The 19,332-nt window shown below is 33.3% G+C and overlaps 4 protein-coding genes across 5 annotated transcripts; 3 read left to right on the top strand and 1 right to left on the bottom strand.

The window, feature by feature from the left end:
* Window positions 1–1,871: 1,871 nt before the first annotated feature.
* On the bottom strand, window positions 1,872–2,258 carry LOC123223954. Its single transcript, XM_044647448.1, has one exon. It carries the CDS (start codon window positions 2,256–2,258, stop codon window positions 1,872–1,874), a length of 387 nt encoding a protein of 128 aa, XP_044503383.1.
* Window positions 2,259–5,207: 2,949 nt separating this feature from the next.
* On the top strand, window positions 5,208–8,961 carry LOC123223648 (heterogeneous nuclear ribonucleoprotein 1). 2 transcript variants are annotated; one of them, XM_044646919.1, is made up of 6 exons: window positions 5,208–5,447; window positions 5,766–5,806; window positions 5,909–6,072; window positions 6,185–6,284; window positions 6,371–6,540; window positions 8,086–8,961. In XM_044646919.1, the coding sequence occupies exons 1-6, from the start codon at window positions 5,329–5,331 to the stop codon at window positions 8,608–8,610; spliced, it is 1,119 nt and encodes a 372-aa protein (XP_044502854.1). In that variant the 5' UTR covers window positions 5,208–5,328; the 3' UTR covers window positions 8,611–8,961. The 2 variants fall into 2 exon arrangements, with proteins under 2 accessions (XP_044502854.1, XP_044502855.1); XM_044646920.1 differs by lacking the exon at window positions 5,766–5,806.
* Window positions 8,962–9,796: 835 nt separating this feature from the next.
* LOC123223649 lies at window positions 9,797–11,597 on the top strand. Its single transcript, XM_044646921.1, has 3 exons — window positions 9,797–10,051; window positions 10,154–10,276; window positions 11,228–11,597. The coding sequence occupies exons 1-3, from the start codon at window positions 10,013–10,015 to the stop codon at window positions 11,405–11,407; spliced, it is 342 nt and encodes a 113-aa protein (XP_044502856.1). The 5' UTR covers window positions 9,797–10,012; the 3' UTR covers window positions 11,408–11,597.
* A 2,338-nt stretch (window positions 11,598–13,935) lies between these two features.
* LOC123223647 (protein kinase PVPK-1-like) lies at window positions 13,936–18,025 on the top strand. The gene is made up of 3 exons (XM_044646918.1): window positions 13,936–14,349; window positions 14,903–16,077; window positions 16,903–18,025. The coding sequence occupies exons 2-3, from the start codon at window positions 14,930–14,932 to the stop codon at window positions 17,774–17,776; spliced, it is 2,022 nt and encodes a 673-aa protein (XP_044502853.1). The 5' UTR covers window positions 13,936–14,349; window positions 14,903–14,929; the 3' UTR covers window positions 17,777–18,025.
* Window positions 18,026–19,332: the final 1,307 nt, after the last annotated feature.

The raw sequence follows: 19,332 nt of genomic DNA, 5'->3' as shown, positions 1-19,332 counted from the left end.
CGTCACTTCGGGGATATGCAGATTATATCTTGTATCACCCAAGTACTTTTGTAGCAAATATAAAATATATAGATATTAATTGATGCAACAACCGGTTTGTTTATTTGATCTCTGAATAAAATGGAACTATATGATAGGTTTCAAAGTGTAATCTGAAACCATTTTCTACGTCTTTGATTTGTTTGATTGGCGTGCTCAATTGTTTTTGTCCATTTTGTTTAACTTTAAATTACCAAGTGGCTGTGTTAGTATCGCAAATATGATCCTGGTGAGGATTTACAGCAGTCGGACAAGCATGTATTTTTTCCTGCTGGTTTTTTAATTTTGAGAGCTGTTGGACATTTCCTATTTTCATTAGGCCAAAGGACTTATTTCTACTTAAAGATTAGTTTTTTCTCAAGTTTTTACCTATTAATTTTGAAAAACTCAATTCTTTAGCAAAAATATTTTTAAAAAACTAAAAAATTAATTATATTTCCCCCTTAGATTTAAAAACTAACCATTTCCCCCCACCCTCACTTAAGGTTTGAAAAATCACTATTTCCTTTTTAGGGTTTCGATGGCAACTCTCCAACGATAATCTCTCCTCCAACCATTGGCGTTTTTTCTCTCTCTTAGTCTCTCCTAGTTGTCTCCCTCCGACAAAGACAACAAGGAGAAGGTTGGGAGAGAGAGAGAGGAGCCGGGAGAGACTAGGAGAGAGAGAAGACAAGAGGGAGAGAAAACGTCGATAACCAAAGGAGGGATTGTTGTTGGAGAGTTGCTATCGAAACCCTAGGGAAAAAATGGTGATTTTTCAAACCTTAGGTGGGGGTGGGAGAAGGAGAAATTGTTAGTTTTTAAACTTGAGAGGGAAATGTGATTAAATTTTACTTTTTTTAAATATTTTTATTAAATGACAGTTTGTCCTGACACTAATTCTAAAAATTAACAGATGGATGAGTAGTTAAGTTTTTCCAAATGAATAGAGTAAACTTGAGAAAACATTAATCTTTGGGTGGGAATAAGTCCTTTGGCCTTTTCATTATGACATATTTATCTGATTTTGTATTTTATGGCGGTGCTATAAGGGGGAATGTCTATCTTTACTGGTCATATTTTTAGTGAAGTTCTCATGTATGTGTTGTACTGTGAGTAGTGGATTTATGCAACATGAGGGCGGTAGACATTTTCTCATCACTGCTGCGATCAATTCGAGCAAGTGAAGAAGTCTCCCACTTAATGCAATTTCTGGCCATCAATCGATCCTTATCAGAAGGCAAGCGACGTCTTGTAATTTGTTAATGGTAGGTCCCTGAAGTTTGTCATAATTTTTTTTAGACCACAATGACCATTTCCTTGGATTTACATGGATTACCTTCATTGAACGACTTGCCATGGAGACTAATTTTTTTTTTTACTTCCTGAGAAGAGCTGAATTCTTTTATTATAATCTGCACTGTTTCACCCTTTATCCTTTTGCAAAATGTGAAATCTATTAGGTTTGGATTTACTCATAACAGACCTTGGACAGTTGTGGGAAGTTAAGGGGAGTTGAGAAGGCAATTGGCGTGGCAGCTGAGCACATATAAAATATCTCAAAACAGCCGCTTTCATTGGTTGACTGCAAATTCAGGAAACCCAAACTTCCGGCCTCCTCCCATACATAAGCTAAAACAGAAGAGAAACATTCTCCTATATACAGAGAATCCAAGTTAAAGTTCATGCACAATTTCCAGTATTTGGATTTACGAAATTGACATATTTTTCCAACAAAATCCTCTAGAAATTAACATTGATACAACTCTGATATAATCGAACCACATTAATATCATTTCCACATCTCAAATATTAATCAAAGACAGTGTAGTTACACCAAGAAATCATAATGATCAGAAATCTATGAAGTTGAAACAAGAAATCGCTTTCCTGCTAGCCTTTGCTTCCTCCTCAGAACAACCCAAAAACGACGTCATCGGCAGCATCTCCACTCTTTTCTGGCAAAGATACAAGTTCCGGGATTCTAAATCTGTCAGCCTCTCACCCCTCTCCAAACTTTCAAAGTTGAACTGTGAATAATGAAGACTGAAACACGACGAATCAGTTCTTGTTAACAACGGTCGGCGGCCTTCTTTAACGTACTGTTTAACGGCAGCACCCACCAAGTCAGAAACAGTGCTTTCCGAAGGCATCACCACCCTTACGGCAACAAAATCTCCCTGTATTATAACGTTGAACAGCAGCTTCTTCAGCCTAGGCCTCTCTCCCACTGCCTCCATTGATGTGTGTGGTGAGATTAATTAACATGATAAATTTAGACAAAATTAAAATGGGAAGCTTGTAGAGGATTTACCTGGAGATTAAGCAAGGTTTCCATATCAATTAAAATAAAACAGGATAGGCTTCCAAATTATTAGGTAAGGAATTAATTATTTTCACATTATTAATTAAAATTATAAAATAATTTCATTTTTAATAAAATTATTTTTTAATTTTAGTAAATTTAATGATATATTAATAATTGAAATTTGTACTTATGTATAAAGAATTTTCGTTATTATATTAACAAAAAATAAAATAGTAATTTATGCTTAAATTAAACTGAATTTCTTAATTAAGATAGAGGACGAGTACAAGATAAATTTTTGAAACTTGAAGGTCGGAATAGTGATTTTATCTCACTCGAGGGTTATGAACAATAGTGAAATTCACCTTCTAAGTGTTGAATAATTAACAATATCGTTTCTCAACATACTGAATATCAATAAATCTGTACATACACATTTTTAGTATAAAATTTAAGTATATAAATAATATGTCATCATATGATTAAATGATTTTAAATTAAAAATAAAAATAATACTTAATCATACAATGATACATAATTTATATATAAATTATATATGTATAATTTTACTCGTTAAATATTCACCTAGTTATGATAGTGGCAATGATGAAATTCTAGTTAAAGTGGCGACTATAAGGTTTTAAGGACTAAATTATATGTTTTCTAACCTGTAATTAAAATGGCCAAACTTTTATGGTTATAATGTTAAATTGAGATATGTAAAAGAGTTTTTAATTTCTTTCAAATTATTTTATGGTGAAACTATTATTTTTCCCTTATAGAATTTGTTTCTTTTTAAACAGAATTATATTATATTGATGATTAAAAAATATAAAAATTTAGTTTTGGATAAAAAGCAGACGAAAAACTGGTTGGCGGCAATGCCAAGAGTTGGTGTTGCCGCCAACCCTTGGCTTTTCGGCAACCTGTTTTTTATCTAGAATTGAATATTTATATTTTTTAACTATCAATACAACATTATAACAATATTAAACAGCACAATAACATATAATCACAATATTAAAGAATATAAACAATATGATTTTACAACAAAATTATATTTCAAAGTTTAGATACAAAGGAGGGAAAGACAAAAGTTGTCAAATTTCTTTAGAGAATTCACGTGTGAAATATAATATTGTTGTGATTTCATATTGTTAGATTGTTTAATGTTGTGATTTCATATTGTTATATTGTTTAATGTTGTATTGATAGTTAAAAAATGTGAAAATTTAATTATGGATAAAAACCAGAGGAAAAACAGGTTGGCGAAAAGCCAGAGGTTGGCGGCAACACCAACCCTTGGCGTTGACACCAAGGGTTGGGGTTGTCGTCAACCTGTTCTTCATTTGGTTTTTATCCAGAACTAAATTTTTATATTTTTTAATCATTAATACAACATTATAACAATATTAAATAATACAACAATATGAAATCACAACATTAAATAATATAAACAACATAAAATCACAATAAAATTATATTTAACATAAAGTCATATGCATAAATCTATTTCACATTATTTGATTTTCAATCATTAAAGAAGAAAACATAAAACATAAAACATAAGGACTTAAATCAAGACTGATTTGAATTTAGATAATTTTGTTGTGAAATTTTTGTAACAAATGTGAATTCTCTAAAGAAATTTGATAATTTTTATCTCTTTTTTCATTTTATTTATATGAATCTTTTATAATGGCTAACGATTCTTTTTCCTAAATTTCTTTCACGGGAGCTAAATTTCTTTCACGGGATTTATTATTTAATCACATGTGTTTACTTTAATTATTTTTCAGAGTTATGCAAATTATTTCTTTTACTAGAAGGATGATGAAAAAAAAAAAGAATCTCTCTACATAGATAATGTCGATGAAGAAATTTTCAAAGAAAAATATACTGTTATAATATTTTTGTTAAATGAATGGGTTGTGTAATATCTATGTATAAACGGTTAAAATATTCAATACCCCTTAAAAAAGTCTGTTTGCTTGCCTGTCGTCTATTCTCCTTAATAAAGGCAGTTTGATTCATTATAAATTAAAAGTTTGTCTTTTTAGTAAAATTACAAAATTGTCCTAAACACTTAAAATATATATCAATTATCACTCCATCATTATTTTATTATAATTGTAAAAATTCTCTAAACTAATGTTTTGGGTCTATTTGACCTTGCCTCATCGCATAACGATTAGGAATTCTATCTCCTTGCTTGCTCTCTCTTTGACAATGATCTATGATGAGGTCTTCATGTTTCCATATCCGTTTCCTCCACTTTCAAGCTCTTTTCTCTCTTTTAATATTTTCACCATTCATTTCATAAGACTCACAAAACCAAATTAAAAAAAGAAGACATGTTTCCCGCTTGGCATTGTTGAACCTCGTTACACAATTTTTGAACATTAATTTATCTAAGCTAGTCAAACAAGTGAAACCATCCTACGGGAAAAGTTTCCCACACTTTATCCTTTCCATCGTTGTTAGAAAAAAATAATAAATATTTATCCGTTATCAAAAAATATATATAATAATTTTAGAGAATAAGTAAGGTTAAAAATGAATTAGAAAAGACAGGTTGAATAAGGAATAGATCGAAGATATATTTATTCTCATTTCTATCTTGTTCTTAATTACGAGGATCTCATCTCACTTTTATCAGGAATTCTCACTCTGCTTAGACAAAAATAAGCTAAAAATTTAGTTTTTATAGGCCGAATTGTCATCTATGATATGGCATAGTCATTTGACCTAAGTCTCATTAGAAAGAAAGATGAAGTAATTAGGACACAAGCCCTTGGCAAGGAAGAAGCATAATGTTAATGGATTGGGATTGGAAGATAGGCAATAGTACATTTTCCCAACTTTATACCGAATGAGGACATAGAAGGGTTTTAGGGCTCGAAACTGAAACTCAAACAAAAACAAATACAATAGCTACGCCTCTGCTCCTCTCTTATCTTCTACGTGAAAAAAAAAAAAAAAAGAACTCTATCCTTCACGCCATGGACCCAGATGCCAACGAACCCAACTTTGACCCTGAAACTGACGACCTTCATAGATCCTGTGACCACGCTGAAGATGACAAGTCTCACCCTCACACCGGCGACGGAGCTAGCCCCGGGTATTCCCCCCTTTTCTCTACTAGCTTATTAATGCTTAAGCAAATTTTTTTTCCTCTGGGCTTATACCTCTCAATTAACTTAACCCTTTGCAAGAATTTAGCTTAATGGGTGTTCTGTAATTATCGCATCTTTGTTTTACCTGTATATATTTTTTTATGTTTGAGAATTTTTTGTTTTTACTCGTTTTGTGTTTGTTTTCTTGTGGGTAAAGATTCGGTCTTGATTTATTGTATTTTATTATGGCATCTAAAGAAGCGAATTTATAAGTGAATAATTTGATAGTTTATTGGTTTTATTTGAACATGTAAAATTTGCAGAAAAATTTTTATTGGAGGTTTAGCTAGGGAGACAACTTCAGGTTAGTTCGTTGTTATGTGCTAGTTTTGTAGTATTTGCATTGATTTTGGCAGGGCTTGTTCGGTTCTTAATTCTTTTGGTTTGTTTTGATTGTTTTCTGTAGCACAATTTATCAAGCATTTTGGGAAATATGGTGAAATTACGGATTCTGTGATAATGAAGGACCGGAAAACAGGGCAGCCTCGTGGATTTGGTTTTGTCACTTATGCAGATCCCTCTGTGGTTGATAAAGTCATTCAAGAAGATCATGTTATTAATGGGAAACAAGTAGGTTTAATTTTATTGTCTATGCTATGTTGGATTTAGCTAAATATGTATGTATTGAAAGCTGGGCATGTAGCTTTGACCCTGATTGTGTGTGGTTTTCTGACTTTCTAAGGTGGAAATTAAGCGAACTATACCAAAGGGAGCTATTGGTTCTAAAGATTTCAAAACCAAGAAGATTTTTGTTGGTGGAATTCCAGCAACAGTGAATGAAGGTGACTATCTGTTTTCTTTTTTGTTGGGGTAGTGGGCATGTTCATTGCATTTTTCATGCTGAGATATTAATTTGTGAATGAGTCAGATGAATTCAAAGACTTCTTTATGCAATATGGAGAGGTCCAAGAGCACCAAATCATGCGGGATCATTCCACCAATCGTTCACGTGGTTTTGGATTTATTACTTTTGAAACAGAAGAAGCAGTTGATGATCTCTTGGCCAAGGGGAACAAGCTTGAGCTTGCTGGCTCTCAGGTGAGAATACTGTTTGCTACTGTTTAACCTGTATTTATTATTTGCTATGAAATATGATGTCTCTATTGGCCCATTTATTGACTTCACAAGGATGGATAGATATGATGAGTTAAATAATGAAATGGTTACTTTTGAATTATATGTTGGCACTGTATTGATTGGAACACCTATCTTAGTTGTTAATGTTTGTACATGCTTCTGAATAAATCTCTTTCAAAACTTCTTAAAGTACCACTAAACTCTTCTCTGAATCTGACTAAAGCAAATTTAGTTGAGCGCATACAACTTCCTGTAAGATGTTTGTGCTTGTTAATATGTTTTGACCATATTCTCACATGTTCTGTGGTAAATCCCCTCAAGATAATTTTTGCTTGTGTCCTTATTTTTTGCTTAAATTCAAATATGTAGAGTTGCAGATACTTGTCTGTGTCAACACCTATGTTTTGAATTTAAGCATCCACTGCATTGTGCAACACAATGCATGTAAAAATGCCTGCTTCAGGACAGTAACTTGACAAAGCTCTTATGCTGCATCTGAAGATACATATGAAACACTTGTATCTCTTACTATTTCCACAAAAGTTCCTAAGGATGTCTTGAGTAGCTTATAAATATTAGTTGTTGAATTATTTATCAGGAAAATTTGAATTTGTTGATATCATTGTCTTTCATCTTATAGACACATCATGTGTTCCCAACCTTGTGTATTACCAAAAAGTTGGAAAGTAGATCTACTTCTTTGTCTACTGAGCACAACTTTAGGTAGTTAAGAAACATTATTAGTTTATTTGTTTAATGAACTAGAAGCATGATAGTATATTGTTGGAATATATAAGTCTCACTTTGGGAAGAAAAATAAAAATGAAAGGGTATATAATGTAATGGGTATCACAGTTGAGTAATACTATATATATACACATTTTTGGGTTTTCACCTAAGTACACAAATGATATATCATTATATGATTAGGTATTACTTTATCCTTAATTCAAAATCACACAATCACATGATAACATAACCTTTGTATATTCAAAAGTGTGTACATGTAGTTTATTGATCATAGTTAGATTGACTTGAATCATTTTAACTACTAGAGTATAAATCATGTTGAAACCCAAATATATTAAAAATACATAGTTTCTAACATTGTATCAAAGCAAATAAAAAACCCAAGTGGATCTGTGGGTTAGCCAAGAAGAGCTAAACCTTGTTTTGAGTTGAGCCAACAAGAGTCACACCCAAGTTTAGAGGGGATATCCAAAAAGAACTAGATCTTCTTTTGGACTGAGGTGAGAAGAGCCAGACTCAAGTTTTGGTGGGTCACCATATGTATGACAAGTGTCAACTAGTAATCCAGTTGCACTTGGAGGGGAGTGTTAAAATATATAAGTCCCACATTTGAAAGAAAAATAAAAATGTAATGAGTATCTAAGTTAAATTGACTTAAATTATTTTAACTATTAGAGCCTAAAGCACGTTAAAATCTAAATATGTTAAAATCCTATATTTTCTAACATATATGTCTATATTTCTCTTTTATTGTAGGTGGAGGTCAAGAAGGCAGAGCCAAAGAGACCAAACCCACCTCAACCCTCTTATAGACGATACAATAATTCTAAGCCAGCATATGATAGTGGGTTTGGGGATGCTTATGGTGGATATGGAGGTGGAGCGTTCAGTGGTGGCGGAAGTTCTGGCTATAGGTCTGGTGGGGCATATGGAATTAGAGCTGGTTCTTATGGAGGATACAGTGCTGGTGAATATGGTGGATATGGAGGATATGGTGGTGGTATGGGTGGTTACAGGGGGGAGCCCTCCCTTGGATACTCAGGTCGCTATGGAGGCTTTAATAGAGGTTATGATCTGGCTGGTGATTATGGGGGCCCTATTGAGAGTTATGGAGGATATGGTGGCGGTGCAGGTGCCAGTGGTGGCTATGGAAATGGCCCAAGTGGCTATGATGTGGGCCTTGGGGGTGGCTATGGAAGCAGTGGCGGGGTTTCTTTCTTTGGAAATAGAGGGGGATATGGTGGTGCAGGAAGCAGTAGGTATCATCCCTACGGGAGGTAGGTCATTGGATTAAGACTCTACAGGCTATGAAGTGTAGCACTATGCTGGATTGTATTGGTTATCAGCATCGAGCACCTGACTCATCGCATTTTCCACTTGGGGAAAAAATGCATGATAACTTCTATGCCCCTCTTGCCCCTCCCCAAATTTTATTCAAGGAGGATTTGTGTTACCACTGAAAAATCCAATGATCAATTTACCTATCCCTTTACCAGAACTTTTGAGATGTGGGAGATCTGAATATTGATGTGCTTTCTAGGTCTGAATAGAATACCTGCATTCATGAAATTGCAATTATTTATATTACCAACTTGATTTTGTTATATTATATTATGGGGTCGTTTGGTTCCAGTCTTTTAAGATTATCTTAGTAATCTATTTTTTATTCTCTTGTTTGGTTTGTCAGTAATAAAATATTACAGTACTCTTATATTACCAATGCTGACGTGACAGGTAATATGGGTGGTAATCCGATTATCATCTTTACCTTAGATATTTAAAGATTATCAAGGTACTCTTGATTTTATTATAATTATATTATTATTTATTAATTTTTTGAGATAAAAATAAATTTATTTTTAATTAATATAAAAAATATTAAAAAATAATTATATTCAAGGGTATTTAAGTAAAATAATTTATTAATAATATTTTATTATTTTTAACTAAACACAATAATTATTTATATCTATCAAATTTTATCAAACATAGTAAACATTTATACTCAATACTCTTTTAAGAAATTTATCTTTAAGATAATCTTTCTATTTTGATAATAAAATATTATTCAAATCAAACGTCTCCTATATGTTCAATGACATTTCAGTACTCAAGACACATTATATTTCAGAACTCAAGGTCTTAGACTGAATTGACTTAATTTGCTGCTTTATGTTGATATTTATATGAAGAAAAACATCTGTGTTTAGTCATATAATTGTGATCATTGCAGATTAACTGACAGTAATATTTCTTTTCTGCTGGCCTTTTGGTAACTTTGCAATATAAGTAAATTGTGGTTACTTTCCTTCTTTATTCCAAGGCTCTAATAACATCGTGTATTGGTTTATTGGAATATTTGGTTACTGTTAAAAGAATTAATTGTATCTTGATCAGCCATGAAGAGAAGACAAAAGCTTTTGCCACAGCTATAATTCTTCTCAGATTCTTTTTTACCACTGTTAAATGTGAAAATTTCTCTTTGACAAAGAACAAGCAGACAAACTGCTTGGAAAGAATTTGGCCTGTAAGAGCTAAGAGCCACATCTTCTCAAAATATCTGCTGGGTCATTTAATGTAAACGTGTCATAGAAAAACTTTTTCTCGTCTGCCTTCTCTATTCTCGCTGATTCTGAATCACCATTCGAAACAGAAATTAGAAGATAACCCAAAAACCGAATTAATGGCATTGGTGGCATCAAATCTGGGCACGTATCAAAAGGTGGGAAACTTCCATCACTTCTTCTTATTTTGAAAATGATTAATAGTAAGTTATTATTCTGAATGATGTTGGATGGTTGTTTGATTGTTTGTTGATTAGCAGACTCGAGCAGTTCAAGTGATTTGCAGAAGGAAAGAGAGAAGTAGAGATCATAACATCTATCCATACAAAGTCATCGAAATTACACCTCCACCGAAGAGCCTGGGCATTCGCTGCTTCCCCTCTGTAATTTCTCTCCTATAATCTATTTTTATAGTATATTTATTTATTTGTCTTGTGTTTCTCACTGTTTTTATTTGTTTGTTTATCAATGGCAATGCCACTTAATTATGAGATGTGGATATTGAATTATGAACTGTATCCATCTGGATTTTACATGTGATTTTATAATTCATTAAAAAAATTTTAAATCTATTGTATCTTGTGTTAAAGTTTTTTACTTCGGATTTATTTAAAGATAAACTCCTCAAAATGATTCGTTGCCAATGTCTAAATAACCATGTTTCCCTTTGTAAGCATCAGCATGCTTCAATTTGACAAAGGTAAAAGGTTCGAGAATATGTAGACGAACCATTTATAAATAGAATGCATATAAGTAGTCTTCAAATTTTAAGGTTGAAGGCCATTATGCATGTAGAAAGCTGCTCCCAAGTGTCAGAGATGGTGACACAGACAATGATTTGGATCTGCAGGCATCCGCTTAAAGATGGAGAAATAATTGAAGACAGAATATTGATTGGGATATATAAAAAACAGAACATTATTGTTTTCAGATTACATTATAAAATGCAGTCACTAAAATATGTTGGTCTCTTTCTTTCCTTTTTAAACATTTCATTGTGGAAATTGTTCCTTCTACATAACCTTTATATATGTGAAAACAGATATGGCCCCTGTAGGAGTTATGAATTATGAAGCTTTGAAATATCATGTCTATTTCAATAATGAGTTGTAAATTTTAGTTGCTCTTCCACCTGAATTTCAGAAAGTAGGAACTATTGATAGACCCTTTTCACAATTCTTTCAGCACCAACATGTCAATATACTCTGTAGATTCAATCATGGGGATTGGCAGGTCCAGCCTAACTTGCCAAAGTGGAAACATCAGAACATGATATGCTTACTGGGGTATGTTTGTTTTGTTATATCTCATCTTATTTCTTTTTGATGTAACAGAACTTGCAATGTGGAGAGAGTGTGACAATCGAAGGCCAAACTTATACTATCTCGGCCGTGACTCATCGGTATCAGCTTCGCAAAGGGAAGTATGAACCCAGTGAGAAAAGACTTGACGTGCTTTCCACTGGCAGATACATCTTGAACTTATATCTTGAAAATCTGTTGGAACAATCTTGATACTGTAAAATAACATTCATTCAATCTATGAAGTAGTTTGGACTGCAACAGGCTCTGAGGATGCTTCTTTCTCATTAGGCAAGAGGAGATCCAACTATGGTATGAGCAAATTGCATCACATTACCTACTACAGTATGATTATGAAATCATAGTTCTAATAAAACATTTTCTCAATAATTTATTTGATGGATATAATTGCATTTCTGAAATCTCTGTCTGTCCAAATTATCTTATCATCATAGTTAATACCCTCATAACTCTGTACTCTACCCACCTGTCATCCCTGCCGACCCTTCCTGCCTCTGTGCTCAGCTAAAGAGACATAAACTTATCCACAATTGCACTGTCTTCTATGTATCTCACCTGATCATTTTAGGGCACCAATCCTTTTGACTTGAAAACATGCAAACCAACATCTTTCGTTCTTTGTACCTGTAATATAGGTGAAGACAAGAAGTTAGTATCTGTCTCAATTTATATGAGATGTAGCACTTGACTGGGCTGTCAAAGAATGTTGTGCATCTTTCTTAGTGTGGTCTTGAGCACAAGCAGACACATGTTGGGGTCATGGTTTTGAAAACTGGGTTGGATCAGCGTGTCCGGCTAGTTGAATCGTCACCCATCAGCCAACACGATTTCGGTTTGCTTAAAAACCGTTGTTATAGTTAGATCGGACTGAATTGTTTGAACTAATCAATTGAATCCGGTAAAAACTGTGTTTGTTAGTCACATTAAACTCAAGATTTTATGTATAAATTTTGAGTATACATAATATATAAATAAGTTTATTTTGATATTAAAAAAATTTAGATTATATATTTAATGATAAATTATATAAAATTATTTAAAAAAATTTTTTAACAATGAACTGTTAAACTATTGGTTAATTAATTCAACTATTAGTCGGAACGAGCCAATCCTTACACTAGAGTAATATTCGGTTTGGTATCAAAAATATCTATGTGGTGGTAAATAATTATATACCCATGCCTAGAGTTAGATTCGAATCGAGTCTGATCGAGTTTGAGCTCAAACTTGATTCGAATGAGTCAGCCCTAAGTTAGCTCGAGTGAGCTCGAGTTTAATTGTCAAAGTTTGTAAATTAAAATTTTTGATATAAAACGATATTATTTTGATTAATATATATTAAAACGATGTCGTTTTAATAACGAATACTCAAATTTGAAATGAATTAAGTTGAATTCGAATCGAGTTTAAGCTCAAGCATAATGAGCTCGACGAGTTTGAGCTCAAACTCGAGTTATATTATTATTAAGTTGCACTAAGTTTGAGCTCAAACGAATTTAAATTTAATTTGGTTTGAATCTACTCTTATCGACTGCATGAATGAGGGATGGTTTGGAGAGAAACAGAATGATTCAATGCATCGCACTCCGAAAACGAATGTTGTTTTCGGTTGATGCCACGCCCTTGTCTTGTCCCACAACTTTCTATTCCCAATCTTTCCCATTCATCTTCTTTTTACGATTAAAACTCGACAAAAATTATATATTTTTAAAAAATAAAATTAAGAATTGAAATTAAAGGACAGCCCAACCCAGCAACCGTTTGCCGTAATTCTGTCCAGCGGGTCCTGTTCAACCCGCCAGCGTGGCAGGTAGACCCCACATGTTTTGTAGGAGTAAAGGCTTTTTCTTCTTGTTAAATGACGATTGTGTCCCTGCCAGTCCAATGTGAGGCCAAGGAAGAGCAGCGCATTGTTTTATGATGCACCGAATGAGGCGTGCGTTAGCATATAGCATGAGTAAATGACAGCCGTCCACGTGCTTAAGTTCAAGTTCACGTGGGCGCATGTGAGGGAGGCGATGGAAGGAGTAATGTTGTTGGTGTAGTTTCACTTAATCCCATGTGATTACTATTTAATTAATCTGATCATTATTAATAAAATGTTAATCCAATTTGTGTCCCATCCCGTGATGTCAGTATGATAATTATAAATAAATTCAAATCAATCCAAGATCGACAACATTATTCCAGTCAATAAAAGCAGGAGTAACTCAGAGTTAATTTTTATTTTTATTTAATTCACATTTTAAATATAATATTTAAAATCTTTACTAAAAAATCCATAAAAAACGTATTATTAATATTATGTCATATTAAATTTGTATATATATATTTCGATTTTTCTTATATCCAAAATTTATAACTATTTTATTACGAACCGATTTTTTACTATTTATCATATTATATCTGTATAATTCTCGTGTTTTTTTTTCATTTGAATTTTCGTTCCCCTAATTAATTTAGTAAGAATATTATCATCCAATTTGGTTGTAATCAACAAGAATTTTTAGTTATGAGTGTAGCGATGATGACATTGTCAAGTGTGATACATGCAAGAGCCTCTGTTTTTTACCTCCATGAAAAAGGTCAGAGGATTAGTGACATGTATGGATATGATAATGGGGGCATGGCATGTGATTCTAAATTAATTAAGATTAAAATTAATGTTGAAGAAAACCTAAAAAAATAATTATTTATAATTGGGAAAGGTTGACTGAGGGCGGCCTGAGTTGTTCCAAGTCAACAAAACCGTTATTCTTTCTTTCTATCTCTGTTTTGTGATCTAACAGCAATTTCCTTTTTCTTTTTTAATTTGATTTTGAAGGATCTTGTTTTGCTTGGGAAGTTGGTTTGGTGTCTTCTTTATTTCCTTTTCCTTTTTTTTTTTTTTTCACTGTTAATGGTTTTGTGATCTTAGTTTCACCATTAACCGACAATAACTAATTCAGACTCACTCCCTTTTTGTTGCTATCATTATTCGTTCTCTCCTTTTCTCTATCTCTCTCTCTCTCTCTCTCTCTGTCTTTTCTTTCTTTCGATCCGATCTGAACTCAACGCCTGTTCACGCAAAGTTATTTCACTTTTTTCTCCCCACTTCATGAACCATTTCATTCTCTTATCCGTTCTATGATCAGGTATTTCTCCTCCTTTTTTTCTTCTTTTCTTTATTTAACGGCTTTTTCATTTATCTGCTTTTATAAGTTGTGTTAAGGGAAATTAAATTAAAGTTGGGTTTTTGTTTTCTTTTAGTTTCTTTTTATTTTCCTGCGTTTTCTGGGCCACAAAACGGGGCATTTGGGTTCTGAAAGAGCTTCATTTTTGTTGCTTAATTGTAATGGAGGAAGCAATGGGATTATGGGGGATCTTTAGTTGACATTCCTTTGATTGTGAATTACTTTTTTATGTTATGTATTCATTCGCGTGTTATCTTAGCCATATAGTATCTTGTTTTCTCCGTGATATTTGTGTATTCTTTAATTATATGGATTCTTGTTGCATTTTGTCTTGTTTGAATTTTCCTTCTGACTTATTTTGCGGCAAATAGCTTTGTTATTGTAAATTTAAATTTGCAGTACTTCTTTCCATTAATGTTTTATTTTTAGCAAGTTTTAATATTTGTAAATAATGACATAAGCGTTGGCCTTATCACTTATCATCTATGTGCTTGGTTGGATTTCTGCTGTGCAGAGCTGGTGACTGGTGTTGAGTTGCTCAATGGAGTCACTTGCTAATGGTGCTATCTCTTCATCAAAGACCCAAAATTTGCAATCTTCAGTAAGCAGCAAACATCCTTCCACATCGAGTGCCCCTCGCTGCTCACAACCTCCTCCGAAAGAATCTAGAAATGAAGGCGTTTCTCCCACAACCTATGCATCCGCTAACAATCTTGGCTCAAAGTCGGTTTGCAATGTAAATGGCTCTGTAATCAATAAAAAAATGGCCCAAGATGATCAACAGCATGAAGAATCGCCTAATTCAGCAAAGCACTTCTATGATTTGACTACGGGGGAGCTTGAACATGTGGGCACAATTAATATTCTTGATAAAACAGTAGAAACTTCTCAGAAGAGGGTGTTGGTGGAAACTAAATCAAGTGCTAAGCTTCTGGTGAATAATCCTGAGAATAGCAACCCCAGTGAATTGATTCAATCTGAAATTATTGTCTCAGCCCCATGTAAAGGAGTTGATATACAGTTGGAGGACCCTTTAGCAATCCAATCGGCAGTAAGCTTCTGTCCAAGTCCTACAAACAGTATGTACACTTCTACCTTGTATGTAGAGGCCAAACAAAGTTTCACCAATACAGAAGTCAGTGAATGTGCAAGCAGCATTGTAAAGTCTGGTGAAATTGGCGAAGTGAGTCAATCCTGTGATTATATTGAGAGCAGGAAGTCAAGCATCTGCAGAGGTAGCACTGGCAGTGATGTTAGTGATGAAAGCAGCTCAAGTAGTTTAAGCAATGCTGTTTACAAACCTCATAAGGCCAATGATACGAGATGGGAAGCAATACAAGCAGTCAGATCACATGAGGGGGCCTTGGGTTTGAATCACTTCAAATTATTGAGGAGATTAGGATGTGGAGATATAGGCAATGTATATCTATCAGAGTTAATGGGCATAAAAAGCTATTTTGCCATGAAGGTTATGGATAAAGCGGCCTTGGCAAGCAGGAAGAAGCTCCTTAGAGCTCAGACTGAGAGAGAAATACTGCAGTCTCTGGATCATCCATTTCTACCAACTTTATATTCTCACTTTGAGACAGATAAATTTTCTTGTTTGGTGATGGAATTCTGCCCTGGGGGAGATTTACATGCACTCAGGCAAAGGCAGCCAGGGAAGTATTTTCCAGAGCATGCAGCCAGGTATGGCAATTCTTTTCTCCTTCTTGCTTAATTAATGAGAACTTCATATTTTAGGGAAGTAAACATTTGAATTTTGAGATAAGTGTAGCTTAGAAACTGGTAAAATTCCTTTCTAACAGGATAATTAATATGCCTCAAGTGAAGTTGTTAAAACTGTTAAGTCTGGTCATTAAATATGTTTCAGCCAATTCATTTATTTTTGTAACTTTCAACTGCATTCTAACTAGACATGTTTTTATCAAAGCATGCCATTAATTTTAGCATATTTGTCAAGAACTGCTCTAGTAAAACTAGGCAACAACTTTGCCCAACTTATGTACTTCTGTTTGGCCAATGTAGAACAAGCTTAGGCCCCTGCAATAGAACTTGTTTGTGCTCTCAATTCCCCTTAGCACAATAACTTTCGTGATTACCAAATTTATTTAGTATGTAACAAAGCTTATCAGCATCACTCTTTGCTTTGCTATTTTGCTTTCCTTCTGATCATTTTGCTGTTTTTACCCACTGAAAGAACTTTTTTTTATATCTTTTTATCTATTGAAGAATGATAATAAGTTGGCAAAGTGATAATGGGCTTAAAACCTTGTTTTATTGTGTCATTAACATTTGATTATAATTGAACAGCAAGTAAAACTAACACTGATTTTGGTAGGATCTTAAATCTCTTAAAAAATTTTGGGTAGTGCTTGTAGAAGATTAATATTCATGAATAATTCAAAAAATATATAACTTTGAAGATGAAGACAGCAGTTTATAAAAAATGATGCAGAGAATAATAAGGCTGAATTATGATTATTTTTACTAATACGCTCTTTCCCCCTTCAGGTTTTATGTGGCAGAAGTTCTTCTTGCTTTGGAGTATTTGCACATGCTTGGGATCATTTATAGAGACCTTAAGCCAGAGAATGTCTTGGTGAGGGAAGATGGGCATATAATGCTTTCTGATTTTGACCTCTCTCTAAGATGTGCAGTCTGCCCGACTTTAGTCAAATCCTCAAACTCCGCATTGGAGTCAAAGAATTCAGCATACTGTGCTCAACCTGCTTGCATTGAACCAACTTGTGTAATGCAACCAGATTGCATCCAACCTGCATGTTTTGCGCCTCGATTCTTTTCGGGCAAGAACAAGAAAGAAAAAAAGGCCAAACCAAAGACTGAAATTCAAAATCAAGTGAGCCCTCTCCCTGAGCTCATTGCTGAACCCACAAATGCCCGATCTATGTCTTTTGTTGGTACACATGAATACTTGGCGCCTGAAATAATTAAAGGTGAAGGCCACGGAAGCGCTGTTGATTGGTGGACATTTGGGATCTTTCTTTATGAGCTTTTATTTGGTAAAACTCCTTTCAAGGGGGCTGGGAACCGTGCTACTCTTTTTAATGTGGTTGGCCAGCCATTAAGATTTCCTGAGTCGCCTAATGTGAGCTTTGCTGCTCGGGACTTGATCAGAGGTTTACTTGTAAAAGAACCACAGCATCGTGTTGCTTATAGACGTGGGGCTACGGAAGTAAAACGACATCCATTTTTTCAAAGTGTGAATTGGGCACTCATTCGTTGTGCAAATCCACCAGAGGTGCCAAAACCAGTCACGCTGGATACTCCTGCGAGAACCAATGTGCCAAAAGCACAACCAAGCGACAAGGTGCCAGGTGTAGATGTGAAATCTTCAGGTAATTATTTAGAGATTGATTTCTTCTGATTTTTTTTCCCTATTGTTTCCTGTATTTTAGCTAGAATTCTTCAATCACCCGATTCCTATCATGCTTCAATGGTTCCTTTTCCATTGAAAGGCAATGCTGATTTGTAGTTCCTGTGATAAAAGCACATATAACTGTTCCTTTGGAAAACATGATAAACAGCTCATCTCTGAGGAAATGGAAATGCATTGAAATGAATATGAATATGAATATGAATAATGAAATGAAATGAAATTGTTGTTCTTCCTTCCTGTAAACCTTGTACCATCTTTAAATCTTTACTTACTAGAAGTAGTATAGTTTTAGTGTTGAAAGAGAATCCATGTATCGTCCTGCATATTCAAATGCATAATATAATATTCTCAATTTTGAATATAAAGTATGATAATTGATGAAGAAAAATATGCATGATTTCCAGACACTGATTCTTAACTTCACTTGAAAATATTCCCATTTGGAATTCTAATTCTTATCAATAAAACTATGTACAACTACTTTAAATATATAAACAAATATATACTTAATATCTCTCATTATATAACTAACTGGGTAACTTTGAATTAAACCCTTTTTCCTTGAATGTAATAAAAGGAAACCCTAAACCCTAATGTCATGAAAACCCCTTTCCTTTAATTGGTTTATTATTTCTATTTTTACAGAAGACATTATGAATAGAATTTTTGAATCATTGGCCGTGAGATTGCAGGCGTTATCTTATGAAAATTTATAGTAGAATGGACTATTTGTATTATAATGTAATAAAAGAAAAAGTTTATGGTAAAAATGATAGGTGGAAAAATTAGAGGATCAGTGGGCTGGAGAAAGGTAAAATCGATGGCAGATTTTCAAAGCAAGTATGACATCAATCCACTTCATCATCACGCGCTTCCCATGCCATCCGTCTGGCCCTTTTGTTGCCTTCACAACCTCATTTTAAACAGAGTGGAATTTGACTTTATAATCCGGCTTAAATAAATTAAATTTTAATTAAAATTTTAATTCAATATTAATTTAAGGATTTATTGATATAAATATTGTTACACTAGTGTTTCGATTCATCATTTTTTTCTTTAATATTTTTCACTTTAAGATTAATCTTAATAACTTTAAGTTGGGAATTGACCTATAATTTTAATTAATTTATTAGTTAAATGACGATTTTCTATCAAAAGTTTAATACAAATCTAATATTTTATTCGTTAATTATTAAAAATCTAAATTTATACTCATAAATTATTAAAACTAACAAAAATAATTAATTTCAAAAATAAATTCATCATTTAATTAGTAATATATTAAAAATAATAAAATATTATATATTTCTTTCTTAAATTTATAAAACTAATAATTTTTCTCTAAAATTAAATTTTAAAATCTTATGTTTTTCTCCTAAGATTTCTCCTTTCCCCTTTTCCAGTGTATCTCCACTATGTTTCCCCCACAGTAACTCTTATGCGCCCTCAGATAAAGACAAATCACTGTAAGAGAAACATGTCGGAGATGCGACAAAAAAAGAGAGGGAGAGCTAAGTTGCCAGTTCTAACGCAAGAATATGAAA

The sequence above is a fragment of the Mangifera indica genome, chromosome 8 (assembly GCF_011075055.1).
Source record: "Mangifera indica cultivar Alphonso chromosome 8, CATAS_Mindica_2.1, whole genome shotgun sequence".
Lineage (NCBI taxonomy): Eukaryota > Viridiplantae > Streptophyta > Magnoliopsida > Sapindales > Anacardiaceae > Mangifera > Mangifera indica.
Note: the sequence above shows the minus strand (reverse complement) of the source record. Positions and strands in the feature narration are given on the sequence as shown.

What these genes read in the sequence shown, in the direction of transcription:
- LOC123223954 (XM_044647448.1), bottom strand. Translation starts at nt 2,258, where the DNA reads ATGGAGGCAGTGGGAGAGAGGCCTAGGCTGAAGAAGCTGCTGTTCAAC.
- LOC123223648 (XM_044646919.1), top strand. Translation starts at nt 5,329, where the DNA reads ATGGACCCAGATGCCAACGAACCCAACTTTGACCCTGAAACTGACGAC. An exon ending in GGCGACGGAGCTAGCCCCGG is followed by an intron (nt 5,448 to 5,765) that starts GTATTCCCCCCT and finishes TAAAATTTGCAG; the next exon opens with AAAAATTTTTATTGGAGGTT. An exon ending in ATGTTATTAATGGGAAACAA is followed by an intron (nt 6,073 to 6,184) that starts GTAGGTTTAATT and finishes TGACTTTCTAAG; the next exon opens with GTGGAAATTAAGCGAACTAT.
- LOC123223649 (XM_044646921.1), top strand. Translation starts at nt 10,013, where the DNA reads ATGGCATTGGTGGCATCAAATCTGGGCACGTATCAAAAG. An exon ending in ATCTGGGCACGTATCAAAAG is followed by an intron (nt 10,052 to 10,153) that starts GTGGGAAACTTC and finishes GTTGATTAGCAG; the next exon opens with ACTCGAGCAGTTCAAGTGAT. An exon ending in GCATTCGCTGCTTCCCCTCT is followed by an intron (nt 10,277 to 11,227) that starts GTAATTTCTCTC and finishes TTGATGTAACAG; the next exon opens with AACTTGCAATGTGGAGAGAG.
- LOC123223647 (XM_044646918.1), top strand. Translation starts at nt 14,930, where the DNA reads ATGGAGTCACTTGCTAATGGTGCTATCTCTTCATCAAAGACCCAAAAT. An exon ending in TTTCCAGAGCATGCAGCCAG is followed by an intron (nt 16,078 to 16,902) that starts GTATGGCAATTC and finishes TTCCCCCTTCAG; the next exon opens with GTTTTATGTGGCAGAAGTTC.